A 15263-nucleotide genomic window follows, 5' to 3' on the forward strand; every position below is an offset into this window, starting at 1 on the left:
GGGGCACATGAGTGTCCTTAAGCTGAATGTTCTTGTTGAGTGTACAGCCCGTCCTCGGATTCCCGACGGACCGTGACCTCCCCTGTTCTCCCGCAGGTCCGGGACGCCATTGTGGCGGCTGGCATCGCAGGAGCCGGCTTGGCAGCCATGGGCCTCATTGGAGTCATGTTCTCAAGAAACAAGCGGCAGAAGCAATGAGTTGAAGGGCCTGTCCCATCAGCAGTGACTTTATCCATTTAGGGGATCTGGTTGCCCCAGAGGTTTTGAGGTTTGGTCTGTGGATTTCACTCTGTTTTACAATAAGGCTTATTTTTACAGAATAAAATAAAGCCCAACAAGGGAGCACTTTACTGGAGGAGATGAAGCAAGAACTGGCTGGTGTGAAGTGTGTTGGGGCGCAGCTGGGCTCTGGGCCTGGCCACGCACAGTGGCGCCCTGGGCTTCGGCCCTTTTCTCTCCCTTTGTGTCTGTGGCTGTGTTCTTTGTCTTGCAGGAGCCAGTCCAGCTCCAGCTATTTCAAGTCACGGGTCTTTCTGGTTGTGGGGAGACGGGGGGGCAGCAAGGGAGACACACGGGCCTGGCCGATGGGCAAGAGCAGGACCCATCAGACAACTCGGACCGTCGGCCTGGGACTAGAGCCGACACGGCTTCTCGGACTCTGTAGCTACAGTCTGTGGTTGTTCGGCGGAGTCTACACCAAACCAAAGCAAATGTCTGCCACGAGGAAAGTCAGTATAGGCTCTTGCCCATCTCGTGAAATCCTTTCTTAACTCCCTCTGCTCTCCACGCCTTTCCTCAGCCTCGTCTCTCCACCCCCAGCCACCTGCTTCCTCTGCACGTGGGCTAGCTTGCGGACCCCCAAGTCTCAGACCCCGCACCCTTCCTGTGGGCCCTCTTCCTGTGTCCCCTCAGCTCCCTGCTCCCCATGGCCAGACAGCTCTGCCTGGGTTACCTCAGACCCTCCCGCATGTGGCTGCCCCCATGACTGGGGTCGGGGGGTGGTTGGGGATGAGGCAAGACCTTTCGTGGGTGGTCCCTTGAGTTCTGCTGCTATGGCTTGCTGGACGTGGCAGATGTTCAAAGTGGCCATTTCTCTGAGGAGGCTTTCATGGCTTCCTCAGAAATACTCTGCTGGGGCCAGCTGGCCTTCCCTCCACAGGGCAAGGCTTCTCCCTCGGGTTGCAAATGTTTCCTCTGTCGGCCCTGGTTGTCTGGAGACCTGTTGGAAGCCCAGACAGGACTTACACATGGCTTCGTGCCACCTCCCTCCTGCTTGGCCCCGATCTGGCCCAGGGTAAACGCACGCCCATCCGCGTCCCAAGATTGATAGAAGAATAGTTTTCTCCCAGTGCAGTTTTCTTCCTTTTTGTCTCAGCTCTGTTGATATAACATCTCCTACCAGTTCTCAAGCTCCCAAGAGCAGGGGACACAGGCCAAACTCAAAGGGTGGGTCTCGTGAAGGCCCCTGTTTCACGTGGCAGGAGGGGATAGGATAGGGACACGTGGAGTGGAAACCTCCAAGCTAATTATAAAGCAAAAAGGAATGAGGAAAATAAACAAGAAAACAAAACAAAGATACCCAGTTCAGTTGAAAAATAAAAATTACATACAAAAATGTGGGATATGTAGAAATAACCAAATAAGACAGAAGAATGAATTCCAAATATATTGGTTGGTAATCACCATATATATAAATGGACTAAACTTGCCAAGTGAGAGATAAACACTTCACTGGGTTAGAAAACTGATTTAAAGAATGCAGTTTATAGCAGATACACTTAAAATAGAAGGATAAAAAGATTAAAATCCAGGGGCGCCTGGCTGGCTCAGTCAGCAGAGCATGTGACTCTTGATCTTGGGGTTGTGAGTTCAAGCCCCACGTTGGGTGGAGAGATTACTTAAAAATGAAAAATAAAAAAAAAACATTTATAAAAGTTAAAATTCAAAGGATGAACATTTTACATGACAACAGTCTGATGTCTTAAAGAAAAGTCATGCTATGAAGGAGAAATACAGGGTGTGTGAAGGTTGTCTAGATTGAAAGACATGTTGGGGACAAACAACTAAATGTGAAAAACAACTGTGAAAGCAGTTTGGGGCAATTGGGAAAATCCGAGTGTGGACTGGGTATTAAAAAATATTAAAGAATATTAATTTTATAAAGTGATTTGGTATTAGGCTTATGTAAACACCTGACCTCATTTAAAAAATAGGTGCAGATGAAGCAAATATGACAAAACAGTAAAGTTTTTAATCTAGGCGGTGGGTATGTAGGTGATCATTGTACCAGTCTTTCTAGTACTTTCTATATGTTAAGAAGTTTACATAGTAAACTTTTAAAACATATCTGAAATCTGAACTTGGAAATTTAAATAAAATAAGACTTTTGCATCTATTTCAACGAATTATATAATAATTTTTAAAAACTAAAAAAGATATGCTAGACAAATACTAAGAACACATACTAACTAAAAGCTGGTATACCTGTATTGATATCAAAAATATAGGCTTTAAGGCAAAAATTATTACTAGCCACAAAGGTCATTAAAAAGTATGGCATAATAAGAAATATATTTGGTCTTTTCCTTGGTTCCCAGCCTGAGCTCCCTTGGAATTTCCTGAGTATCTCGTTTTACTCATAATGAGTCCCCTTTGATCACACCTGAGTGTGTGCTAACGAGCTGACCTAAGGTGGGGGCGCTAGAGAGCCTAACAACCAGGCCGGTCACTGGAAAGACCAAGTGATTAGAGGATTGGAACTTTAAGCATCCCTCTCAAGCCCCACCGATCTCTGGGAGAGGGAGTGAGGTTGAAGATGAAGCCCCATAAGAACTCTTGAACAAAGAGACTTGAGCTGCTGGGTTGGTAAACACATGAGGTGTGGGGAGAGTGGTGTGCCTGAGGAGGGCATGAAGGCGCCTTGCATCCCTCTGCCCCCATATCTTGCCCTATGCATCTCTCCCATTTGGTTGTTCCTGGGTTATACCCATTATAATAAACTGCTAAACATAAGCAAAGTGCCTTCCTAAGTTCTGTCAGCTGTTCTAGCAAGTCATTGAACCTAATAGGGGTCGTGGGAACTCCCGATTTTTAACCCATGGTCAGAAGTATGGGTGGCCTGGGACTTGTGAATGACATCTGAAAGTGGGAGCAGGGGGTGCATTCTTGTAGGACTGAGCCCTTACTGTGGGGTCTGTGCTAACTCCCAGGTGTCAGTATCAAAATTGAAATGAATTGTTGAACAGCCAGTTGGTGTCTGGAGAATCACAGGATTGGTTGTTGGTGTAGGAAAACACTCCAAGAGGTTCCGTGAAAGTCTCAACTCAGCAGAGATATAATAATTCTCTATTTGTTTGCATCTAATACAAATCTCAAAATAGATACTGTGAATGTTGGCCTATTGCAAGGAGAAATTGGTAAATTTCTCCATTATAGTGGGAAATCTAAATACACCTCCATCAGGAACCGATAAATCAAGGAGACACAAAAATCAGTAAAGATATAGAATATTTCAAAAACTTAGCAACAAGCTGATTTCATATATATGGCACAATGTATGTACTGTGTCTTATATAGGACATAGTACAATTGTAGCCTACAGATACTTTTTGACCACGCACAAAGGAACATTTATAAAAACTGGCCATATCCAGGGCCTTAAAGCAAGTCTCAGCAAATTTCAAGGGACTGATAACATAGAGATTATCTTCTCTAATCATAATGCAATTAAGTTAGAAATCAATAACAAAGCAATAGCTAGAAAACCCCTCTACTTTGAGCAGTTTTAGAGCACATCGTTAGATAAATTATGAGACAAAGATGAAAACATAATGGAAATTAGATAATATTCAGAACTGAATGGTAACAAAAATATTAGAATCGATCTTTGGGCCTTGCAACTAAAGGGATGCTTAGAAAAAATTTATAGCACAAATCCTTACACTAGGAAAGAGAAAAGTATCAGTTAACAAGTTAATCACTCAATTTAAGAAGATAGAAGACAGGGCGCCTGGGTGGCTCAGTTGGTTAAGCGACTGCCTTCAGCTCAGGTCATGATCCTGGAGTCACAGGATCGAGTCCCACATTGGGCTCCCTGCTCGGCAGGGAGTCTGCTTCTCCCTCTGACCCTCCCCCCTCTCATGCTCTCTCTCTCTCTCATTCTCTCTCTCAAATAAATAAATAAAATCTTAAAAAAAAAAAAAAGAAGATAGAAGACATACAGATGGCCAATGTGAAAAAACCCTTGACATCACGAATCATCAGGGACATGCAAATCAAAGCCACAATGACATACCACCTCCCACCTGTTAGAATTGCTGGTATCAAAAAGAAAAGAAATAGCAAGTGGTGAGGATGTGGAGAAAAGGAAATCCTTGCGCACTGCTGGTGGGAATGCACATTGGTGTGGCTACTACAGAAAACAATATGAAGATTCATCAAAAAATTAAAAATAGAACTACCATCTCCAGCAATTCCACTTTTGGGCATTTATCCAAAGAAAACAAAAACACTAACTCAGAAAGATATATGCACCCCTGTGTTCATTGCAGCATTATTTACAATAGCCAAGGTATGGAAGCAACCTAAGCATTCAGCAATGGATGAATGGATAAAGAAGATGTGGTATATATATTCAATGGAATATTAGTCAGCCATAAAAAGAAAGACATCTTGCTATTTCCTTTTTTTTTTTTAATTCTTAAATCTTGCTATTTCCAACAACCTGGGTAGACCTTGAGGGTATTATGCTAAGTGAAATAAGTCAGACAGAGAAAGACAAATACTGTATGACCTCACTTATATGTGGAATCTAAAACCAAACCAAACCCCAAACAAACAAACAAACAAAAAAACCAAGGTGATGGATACAGAGAACAAACAGTTGGTTGCCAGAGATAGTGTGGAACAGGCTAAATGGGTGAAGGGGGTTAAAAAGTACAAATTTTTAGCTATAAAATAAGTAAGTCACGGGGATGTAATGTACAGCATGATGATTATAGTTAAAATACGATATTGTATATTTGAAAATTGCTAGAAGAGCAGGTCTTGAAAGTTTACATCAAGGGGAAAAAAGGGGACAAAAAGAAATTGCCAGGAGAACAGTTGTGCACCAGGCTTAGAAGAGGCAATCCAGAGGAGATGAGGAGAGTGCAGTGCCCAAGAGTGATGCTTCCCCAGGGAGAAATAAAACAGAGCCTGAAGTATGAAGACCTTACTGAGAGGTGTTGGGAGCCCCTTCCTTGTGGATACATTAGTGATGAGCACACAGAACATGAAACTAACAAAGAAGATGATACAGGTAATTCATTACAAGAAATGCAATCATAATTCACAAGAAACCTCAGTGAGGAAGAATGTATAAATATACCCATATAATAAGGCAACTACAAATACTTTTTTTAGCCAAAAATTGTAATCTAACTGTTGGAAAGATGAGGGGAAGGAAGCTGTGGGTGAGGGTGGGAGAGTGGTAAAGATGCTAAACCCTAATTTTATACAAGAAGTTATTACCATTTCAATTGTAAAAATCCAGAAGGAGTTGCATAAGCATGTCTTTGAAAAATTTAGAAGCAAATAGCAGAAGACACAGCCCAAAGGACAAGTGATTGCCTCTGGAGAAAGGAAGTAGAAGGTCGAAAGCATGTTCTTTTTTATTATGAACATTGCCATACTACTGACTTTTATTTTTATTTATTTATTTTTTTAAAGATTTTATTTATCTGACAGAAAGACACAGTGAGAAAGGGAACACAAGCAGGGGGAGTGGGAGAGGGAGAAGCAGGCTTCCCGCGGAGCAGGGAGCCCAACGTGGGGCTCGATCCCAGAACCCTGGGATCATGACCTGAGCTGAAGGCAGACGCTTAACGACTGAGCCACCCAGCGGCCCCAATACTACTGACTTTTAAACTGTGTGTGCATATATATATACTACATTGTTAAAACCAAAAAAAGGATGCTTAAGAAAAGGAAAGTACCTAATACATATAAAATACTATATATAAACAAAACAAAACACACATACAAAACTACAAAACCCATGATCTCTCTCTCTGTAATTCTGAAATCCAAAAAGCTCTAAAAACCCAAGTTAGGTGGCAAACTCCTTTGAAGGAAAACCTGCCTTGAACGGATGTGAGGCTTTTTATAAGCTTTATTTATCCCATTTCATGAATCAGTCATGCCTTTACCTGCAGAAACAGTAGCATGTTTCATCAGGAGGTGTTACCTGAACGCCCATTCCTGTCCTCGACCTCATACTTACGTGCACTTTTGATATTGTCCATCTAAAATCCAAAAAATTTCACATCCCAAAATACACATAGTCTCAAAGGGTTTGAGTAAGGCTTGTTGTCACATGTTATCTATTTCCTATAGGGATATCTATCCGTTTACAAAGAGAACAGAAAGCATATATTCAAACCCGATATGTGGTTACCTCTGGGGACCGGGAAGGGGGACTTCAGTTTTATCCAAGGCATCCCAATTTTTTTGCAAGAACAACATCATTTCTAATTTCATAATGATTACGTTAACTTTTAAAAATACAGAAATGACTAGAGTGACAGATGTCATATTACTAACTGAGAGAGCTTAATTCAGCCTCTATGAAGAAGGCATAGAGTGAAGGAGGATCTCCCACCAGGAAACGTTATTGGAAGCAGGGTCTTCACAGAGGTAATCACGTCAAGATGAGGTCATCAGGGTGAGCCCTAAGCCAACATGACTGGTGTCCTTATAAGAAAAAGCAACACAGACACAGGGAGAAGAATGCAATGTGAAGACAAAGAGACACACAGGGAAGACAGAAGCAGAGGCTGAAGGCCTACAGCTAATGCCAAGGAACATCAAGGACGGCCAGCAAACCAGCAGGAACGTGGAAGGGGCAAGCACGGATTCTTCCCCACAGGCTCAGAGAGGGTGTGGCCCTGTGGACAGCTTGACTTCTGACTATCGGACCCCAGAACTGTGAGACCGTAAGTTTTTGTTGTCTGAAGCCCCCTCGTTTGTGGTACTTGGTTACAGCAGCCCTCACACATCACCCGGGCCTACTCATGATGACCTTTCACCGACTGATGACACGATCCATAAAGAATTAGGTCTACCTCAAACATGAGTGTGTCCACAGCATGGGGTCCCCTGCCTCACACAAGCTAGGTGTTCAAAAAAATGTGTGAAAGGGAAGAGCCTATAAAGGAATAATTTTCAGGTGAAAAGGTGTCAAACTCAAGTTTTGGTTTAAATGTTTCAGGAACAACAGCTCCCAACTCCTGAGTCATGGCACCAGAGAAGAACCACCAGTTAGAGAGTACAAGTTATTGCCAGTAGTAACATGAAGAGCCAAAGTTGAGGAATTATTTTCCTTGCTTTTTAAAGGAATAGAAATTAGAACTAACTCAAAGTAATCCCCATAATAAGTGACACCCTCATTGCCTTGCACGCTGATCTGTTTTCTTGAATGTCAGTGGCACAGGTGGAATCAGAAAGCCATGCCAAGACTGGGGAGACATTAAGATGGCAGAGAAGGAGGGGACCCTAAGTTCATCTGGTCCCTGGAATTCAGCTAGATAGTTATCAAATCATTCTGAACACCTGCAAAATCTATCGAAGATCTGAGAAAAATGCTGCAATCCTACAAATAGAAAAGTGACCACTTTTTGCAAGGTAGGAGGTGTGGAGACTTGAATCTGGGGTGATATATTGGAGGATAGGGGGAGGGGAGGTAGCCTGCTTAAAGAGGCTACCACAAAGTCTTAGAAGCAGTGGAGCAAAAATTGGATCGTTCAGAAGTCTGTTCTGGTAGGGATGTCCCTGGCTGAAAAGCACTCAGGTGGCAAAGCAGGGCAGAATCCCAGGTGGTCTCAGGATCCCCGAGGTCACAGAAAGAACGGGGGCACCTGAGTGCTGCAGAGTTCCCAAACATCGGAGCAGAGAAGCCGGCTGCAAACAGTGATCCTGGTGCTGGCTTTCTCCTCCGGGTTGCCAGAAATCAGGAACAGGGTCAGGAGACTGCTCTCCCAGCAGGGGCCCAGCAAGCTGCAGAAACATGGGGAGACCCCATCCCTCCCCCTGGAGGAGTGGGGGAGGTGCCCACCACAACAGTCCTGAAAGTTTGGAGACTTCAAGAGGGTTGGCAGGCCTGAAATAAAAACGCTGAGTCAGATGCTGCGTGAACACAGAGTGAGGAGGGAAACCATGGAGACAAGAGTGGTTGCTTGTCTGTGAGGGTGCACTGAAGAGTGGGGGGTGGAGCTTTCAGCTCTGGGGCTAGAGATCCCGGCTATGCCATTTTCATCCGCCCATAGGTGCTGAAAGCCTAAAAGGAGCAAAGGAGAGGCACCCAGTGGAGTCTGGAGCCATGTACACTGAGCCCAGCCCCCTGGCAAAGGAGAGCAAATCCCACTTGGGAAGGACACCTGAGAATCAGCACAACAGGGGCCTCCCCCAGAGACCAGCAGGAACATCACTCAAACACCAAGTTTACACATCATAGAGAACTGCAAAGCTTCAGCTCTTGGGGAAAACAGTATATGGCATTTGTGGGTTTTTTTTATTTTTTATTTTTTAGTCTTCAGTATTATTTTTTCAGCTATTATTTTTCAATTCTTTTTATTCTTCTTAAATTTTTATAATATATATACATCTTATATATATTATTTTTGGTTTCCTTTCATTGTATTTTATTTTATTTATGGATATATGTGAGTTTTGCTTTCTTTCCTATTTCAAGATCTAGTTTCCTGTAACAAGCAGACCAAAACACACCCAATATCTAGTTTTTCGTTTTGTTTCTTGTTTGATTTTTTCTTCTTTTGTGTGTGTGTGTGTGTGTGTTTTTCTGTTTTTTTTTTTTTTATTTATTATTGTTGTCTTTTCTCTTGTTTCTTCTATTCTTTTCTGGACAAAATGATGAGACAGAAAAATTCACCCTAAAAGACAGAACAGGAGGTAGTACTCACTGCCAAGGATTTAATCAATATGGATATAAGATGTCTGAAGTAGAATTTAAAACAATGATTATAGAGATACTAGCTGGGCTTGAAAAAGCATAGAAGACACTAGAAAATCCCTTCCTGTAGAATCAAAGAACTAAAATCTAGTCAGGCCCAAATTAAAAATGCTATTGCGGAGATGCAGTCCCAAACAGAGGCTCCAAAATTGAGAATAAGTGAGGCAGAAGAGAGAGTCAGTCAGTGATATAGAGGATAAAATGATGGAAAGCAAGGAAGCTGAAAAGAAGAGAAAAAGACCACTGCTGAATCTCGAAGGGAGATGTCAAGAACTCAGTAATTCCATAAGTGAAATAATATCCGGATAATAAGAGTCCCAGAAGACGAAGAGAAGGAGAGAGGGGCAGAAGGTTTCTTTGAACAAATTATAGCTGAGAACTTCCCTAATTGGAGAACAGAAAAAGGCATTCAAGTACAGGGGGCCAGAGAACCCCCCTCAAAATCAATAAAAATAGGTCAACACCTCGACATATGCTAGTGAAGCTTGCAAATTTCAAAGATAAAGAGAAAATCCTGCAAGCAGTTTGGGACAAGAGGTCCTTAACCTACCAGTGTAGAAACATAATGCTGGCAGAAACCTATCCACACAGACCTGGCAGGCTAGAAAGGACTGGCAGGATATATTCAGTGTTAAATGGGAAAAACATGCAGCCAAGAATACTCAGTCCAGCAAGGCCGTCATCCAGAATAGAATTTGATATAGAGTTTCCAGGAGAAACAAAAACTAAAGGAACTTGTGAACACTAAACCAGCCCTGCAAGGAATATTAAAGGGGATTGTTTGAGCAAAAAGAGAGCCCAAAAGTAACATAGACCAGAAAGGAGTTGAGACAATCTACATGAACTGCCACTTTACAGGTAATACAATGACACCAAATTCATTTCTTTCAATAATTACTCTGAATGTAAATGGACTAAATGCTCTGGTCAAAAGACACAGGGTATCAGATTGGATAAAAAAACCAAGATCCATTGATATGCTGTTTATAAGAGACTCATTCTAAACCCAAAGACACCTCCAGATTGAAAGTGAGGGGGTGGAGAACGATTTACCATGCTAATGGACATCAAAAGAAAGCTGGAGTAGCAATCCTTATATCAGACAAGTTAGATTTTAAACCAAAGACTGTAATAAGAGACGAGGAGGGAAACTATATCATAATAAAAGGGTCTACCCAACAAGAAGATCCAACAATTGTAAAATTGTACTTGGGAGCAGCCAATTATATAAACCAATTAATAACAAAATTAAAGAAACTCATTGATAATAATAAAATGATAGTAGGGGACTTTAACACCCCACTCACAGCAATGGACAGATCATCTAAGCAGAAGATCCACAAGGAAGCAAGGGCTTTGAATGACACATGGACCAGATGAACCTCATGGATATATTCAGAGCAGTTCACCCTAAAGCAGCAGAATGCACATTCTTCTCGAGTGCACATGGAACATTCTCCAGAATAGATCACATATTGGGTCACAAATCAGGTATCATCTCATACAAAAAGACTGAGAGGATACCATGCATATTTTCAGACACAATGCTTTAAAATGTGAAGACAACCACAAGAAAAAAATTGGAAGGAACATAAATACATGGCAGTTAAAGAGCATCCTATTAAGGAATGAATAGTTCAACCAGGAAATTAAAGAAGAATTAAAGAAAATAAATGGAAGCAAATGAAAATGAAAACACAATGGTTTAGAATCTGGGATGCAGCAAAGGTGGTCCTAGGAGGGAAGTATATAACAATACAGGACTTTCTCAAGAAGCACAAAAAGTCTCAAATACACAACCTCATCTTACACCTAAAGGAGTTGGAAAAAGAACAGCAAATAAAGCCTAAACCCAACAGGAGAAGAGAAATAATAAAGATTAGAGCAGAAATCAAAGATATAGAAGTAAAAAAACAACAGTAAAACAGATAAAGGAAACTAGGAGCTCGTTCTTTGAAAGAATTAATAAGATCAATAAACCCTTAGCCAGACATCTCAAAAAGAAAAGAGAAAGGACCCAAATAAATAAAATCATGAATGAAAGAGGAGAGAACAGGAGATAGGTCCAAGATGGCAGGGGAGTAGGAGACCTTAGCTTCATCTTATCCCAGGAATTCAGCTAGATAGCTCTCAAATCGTTCTGAACACCTGCAAACTCAACCAGAGAGTGAAGAAAATAGCTGCAACTCTACAAATAGAAAAGCGACCACCCTCTGCAAGGTAGGAGGTGTGGAGAAGTGAATCTGAAGCGATATATAGGAAGATAATCCACGGGAGGTGGGAGCGTCGTTAAGCTAGCTACCAGAAAGTGATATAGCAGTGGAGCACAAAATTGGAACTTTTAGAAGTCTGCTCTGGTGAGGGACGTTGCTCAGGTGACTAAGCAGGGGTGAGAACCCTTGCTGGGACAGTGTGGTCTCAGGATCCCTGATGTCACAGGAAGACCGGGGATGCCTGAGTGTGGCAGAGCTCCCAGGCTTCAGAGCAGGGAAGCTGGCAGCAATCAGCCAGCCCAGGAATGGGTTCTCAGCTCAGGGTTGCCATAAACCACGAACCACGGCCCAGTCTGGCGACTGCTCTCTGAGCAGGGGCCCAGGAAGCAGCAGAACCAGGAGACTCCCCTTCTTCCTCCAGGAGGAGTGACTTTGGGAGCCGATGGCAGGAGTCTGCTGGGTTTGGAGACTCGAAGCAGGGTTGTGCCTGAGCTAGAAATGCTCAGTCACAGGCCAGGTGAGCACCAAGTGGGGCAGGAGATCAGGGAGACAGGAGTGATTGACTGCTTTTCTCTGAGGGACCACAGAGGAGAGGAGCTCTGAGCTTTCATTTTCATTCTCATCCTCTAAAGCTGCCCCGAAAGCCTTCAAGAAACAAAAGCCACAGAGAGTAAACAGGAGCAGATTATGTAGCCTGGTCCCCTGGCAAGGGCGGTGCAATTCCCCAGGGAGCAAAGACACTTGAGAATCAACACAACATGTCCCTCCCCCAGAAGATCAGCAAGAACAACCAGCCAAGACCAAGTTTACCCATCAGTGAGAACTGCAAAACTCTAGCATTAGGGGAAGACAGGACAGAGAATTCATGGGTTTTTTTCCCCATGATTCTTTAGTCTTTGATTTTACTTTAAAAATTTTTTTTCTTTCCTTTTTCAACCAATTTCTTATTTTATCAACTTTTAAAAATTCTTTTTAAATTTTCATTTTTAGAGTTACATTCTATCCCTTCAATGTATTTAATTTTATTTTTGTATATATATATATATATATATATATATATATATATATATATACATACACACACATATATGGTTTTCTTTCTTTACAATTTTGAGATGTAGTTTCTTCTAACAGACCAAAATACCCCAGAATCTAGTACACGGCTCTGTTCTATACACCTGTCTGATCATACTCTTTTTTTTTTCTTTTTTTCTTCCTTTTTTTGTGTTTTTGTTTTGTTAAAGTCCTTTTTAATTTTCATCTTTACAGTTATGGTATACTTTTTCAATGTATTTGATTTTATTTTGGTATATATATATATGTGTGTGTGTGTGTGTGTGTGTTTCTTTCTTTACCACTTTGAAATACAGTTTCTTCTAACAAACCAACCAAAATACACTCAGGATATAGAGTATGGCTCTGTTCTGTTCACTTGTCTGTTTATATCCCTTCCTTTTTGTTGTTGGGTTTTTTTTCTCTTTTGTTTTTCTTGTCTTTTAATTTTCTTTTTAGTGTTACATTCTATCCTTTCATTGTATTTAATTTTGTTTCTGTACAGATATAAGGTTTCTTTCTTTACAATTTTGGAAACTAACTTTCTAACAACAGACCAAAATGCACACAGGAGCCAGGGTATGACTCTATTCTGTTCACCTGTCTGATTATATTCTTTTTTTTTCTTTTTAAATTTTTTTGTTTGTTTGTTTGTTTTGTTTCAGGACTCTTCTGATTTGTTTAGTGTATATTTCTCTGGGGTCATTGTTGCCATTTTAATATTTTGTTCTCTCATTTATCTATTTTTTTTTGACAAAATGACAAGACAGAAAACCTCACCTCAAAAAAGAGAATTACAGGCAGTACTGACTGCCAGGGACCTAATTAATATGGACATTAGTATAGTAAGGTGTTGGAACTAGAGTGCAGAATGACAATTATAAAGATACTAGCTGGGATTGAAGAAAGCCTAGAAGACACTAGAGAATCCCTTTCTGGAGAAATAAAAGAACTAAAATCAAACCAGGTCGAGATGCAACCAAAGATGGAGGCTCTAATTGCTAGGATAAATGAGGCAGAAGAGAGAATTAATGAAGTTGAAGACAAAATGAGATAGAAAAATGAAGCTGAGAGAGCGATAAACAGCTACTGGATCATGAGGGGAGAATCGAGAGATAAGTGATGCCATAAAGTGAAATGATATTAGAATAATTGGGATCCCAGGAGAAGAGGAAAGAGAAAGGGGAGCAGAAGGTATATTTGAGCAAATTATAGTGGAAAACTTCCCTAATCCGGAGAGATAAACAGGGATCCAAGTCCAGGAGGCACAGAGAAACCCCGTCAAAGTCAATAAAAATAGGTCAACACACTAACATGTAATAGTGAAACTTGCAAATCTCAGAGACAAAGAGAAAACCCTGAAGCAGCTCAGGATGAGAGATCTGTAAACTACAAGGGTAGAAACACTACATTGGCAGCAGACCTATCCACAGAGAGCTGGCAGGCCAGAAAGGACTGACATATATTCAGGGTGCTAAATGAGAAAAATATGCAGCCAAGAATACTTTATCCAGCTGGGATATCATTCAAAATAGAAGGACTGATAAAAAGCTGCCAGAACAAGCAGAAACTAAAAGAATTTGGAATCACCAAACCAGCCCTACAAGAAATATTAAAAAGGATCCTTAAGCAAAGAGAGATCCCCAAAAGTAACATAGACAAGAAAGGAATAGAGACAATATACAGAAACAGTCACTTTACAGGTAATACAATGGCACTAATCAATAGTTACTCTGAATGTAAATGGGCTAAATGTCCCAGTCAAAAGACAGAATGTAACAGATTGGATAAAAAAGCAAACCCATAGATATGCTGTCTGCAAGAGACTCATTTTAGACCCAAAGACACCACCAGATGGAAAGTGAGGGGGTGGAAAACCATTTATCATGTTAATGGATCAAAAGAAGCTGTGATGGCAATCCTTATATCAGACAAATTAGATTTCAAACCAAAGACTGTAATAAGGAATGAGGAAGGACACAATATCATAATTAAAAAGTCTATCCAACAAGAAGATCTAACAATTATAAATATCTATGCCCCGTACTTGGGAGCAGCCAATTATATAAGCCAATTAGTAACAAAACCAAAGAACCAGATGGATAATAACACAATAATAGTAGGGAACTCTAACACCCCACTCACAGCAATGGACAGATAATCTAAGCAGAAGATGAACAAGGAAACAAGGGCTTTGACTGACACACTGGACTGGATGAACTTCACAGATATATTCAGAACATTCCATCCCAAAACAGCAGAATAAACATTCTTCTTGGGTGCACATAAAACATTCTCCAGAATAGACCAGATACTGGGTCACAAATCAGGTCTCAACCAGTACCAAAAGACTGGGATCATTCCCTGCCTATTTTTGGACTATAGTGCTTTGAAGCTGGAACTCAACCACAAGAGGAAAATTGGAAAGAACTCAAATGCATGAAGGCTAAAGAGCTTCCTACTGAAGAATGAATGAGTCACCCAGGAAATTAAAGAAGAATTTTAAAAATTCATGGAAAGAAATGAAAACACAGCTGTTCAAAATCTTTGGGATGCAGCAAAGGTGGTCCTAAAAGGGAAGCAATACAAGCCTTTCTCGAGAAAGAAGAAAGCCCTCAAATACACATCCTAAGCTTACAGCTAAAGGAGCTGGAGAAAGAACAGCAAATAAAGCCTAAACCCAGCAAGAGAAGAGAAATAATAAAGATCAGAGCAGAAATCAATGAAATAGAAACCAAAAGAACAGTAGAACAGATCAACAAAACTAGGAGCTGGTTCTTTGAAAGAATTAATAATATTAATAAACCCTAGCCAGACTTCTCAAAAAGAAAAGAGAAAGGACCCAAATAAATAAAATCATGAATGAAAGAGGAGAGATCACAACCAACACCAAAGAAATACAAACAATTATAAGAGAATATTATGAGCAACTATATGCCTACAAATTAGGCAATCTGGAAGGAATGGATGCATTCCTAGAGACCATAAAC

The 15263-nt window shown here is 41.0% G+C and overlaps 1 protein-coding gene across 3 annotated transcripts in view; it reads left to right on the forward strand.

Moving 5' to 3' along the window:
• The window catches only part of PLAAT3 (phospholipase A and acyltransferase 3), a 32987-nt gene extending 32616 nt beyond the window's left edge, over positions 1-371 (forward strand). For all 3 annotated transcript variants that reach the window (XM_045893447.3, XM_045893450.3, XM_045893448.3), the window contains exon 5: positions 97-371. In XM_045893447.3, the coding sequence (XP_045749403.1) occupies positions 97-198 (102 nt within the window). In that variant the 3' untranslated portion in view covers positions 199-371. The remainder of the gene's footprint in view (positions 1-96) is intronic.
• The last annotated feature ends 14892 nt before the right edge of the window (positions 372-15263 follow it).

The sequence above is a fragment of the Mirounga angustirostris genome, unplaced genomic scaffold (assembly GCF_029215605.1).
Source record: "Mirounga angustirostris isolate CCGP_5_RB_7025 unplaced genomic scaffold, mMirAng1.0.hap1 SCAF_13, whole genome shotgun sequence".
In the NCBI taxonomy this organism is placed as follows: Eukaryota; Metazoa; Chordata; class Mammalia; order Carnivora; family Phocidae; genus Mirounga; species Mirounga angustirostris.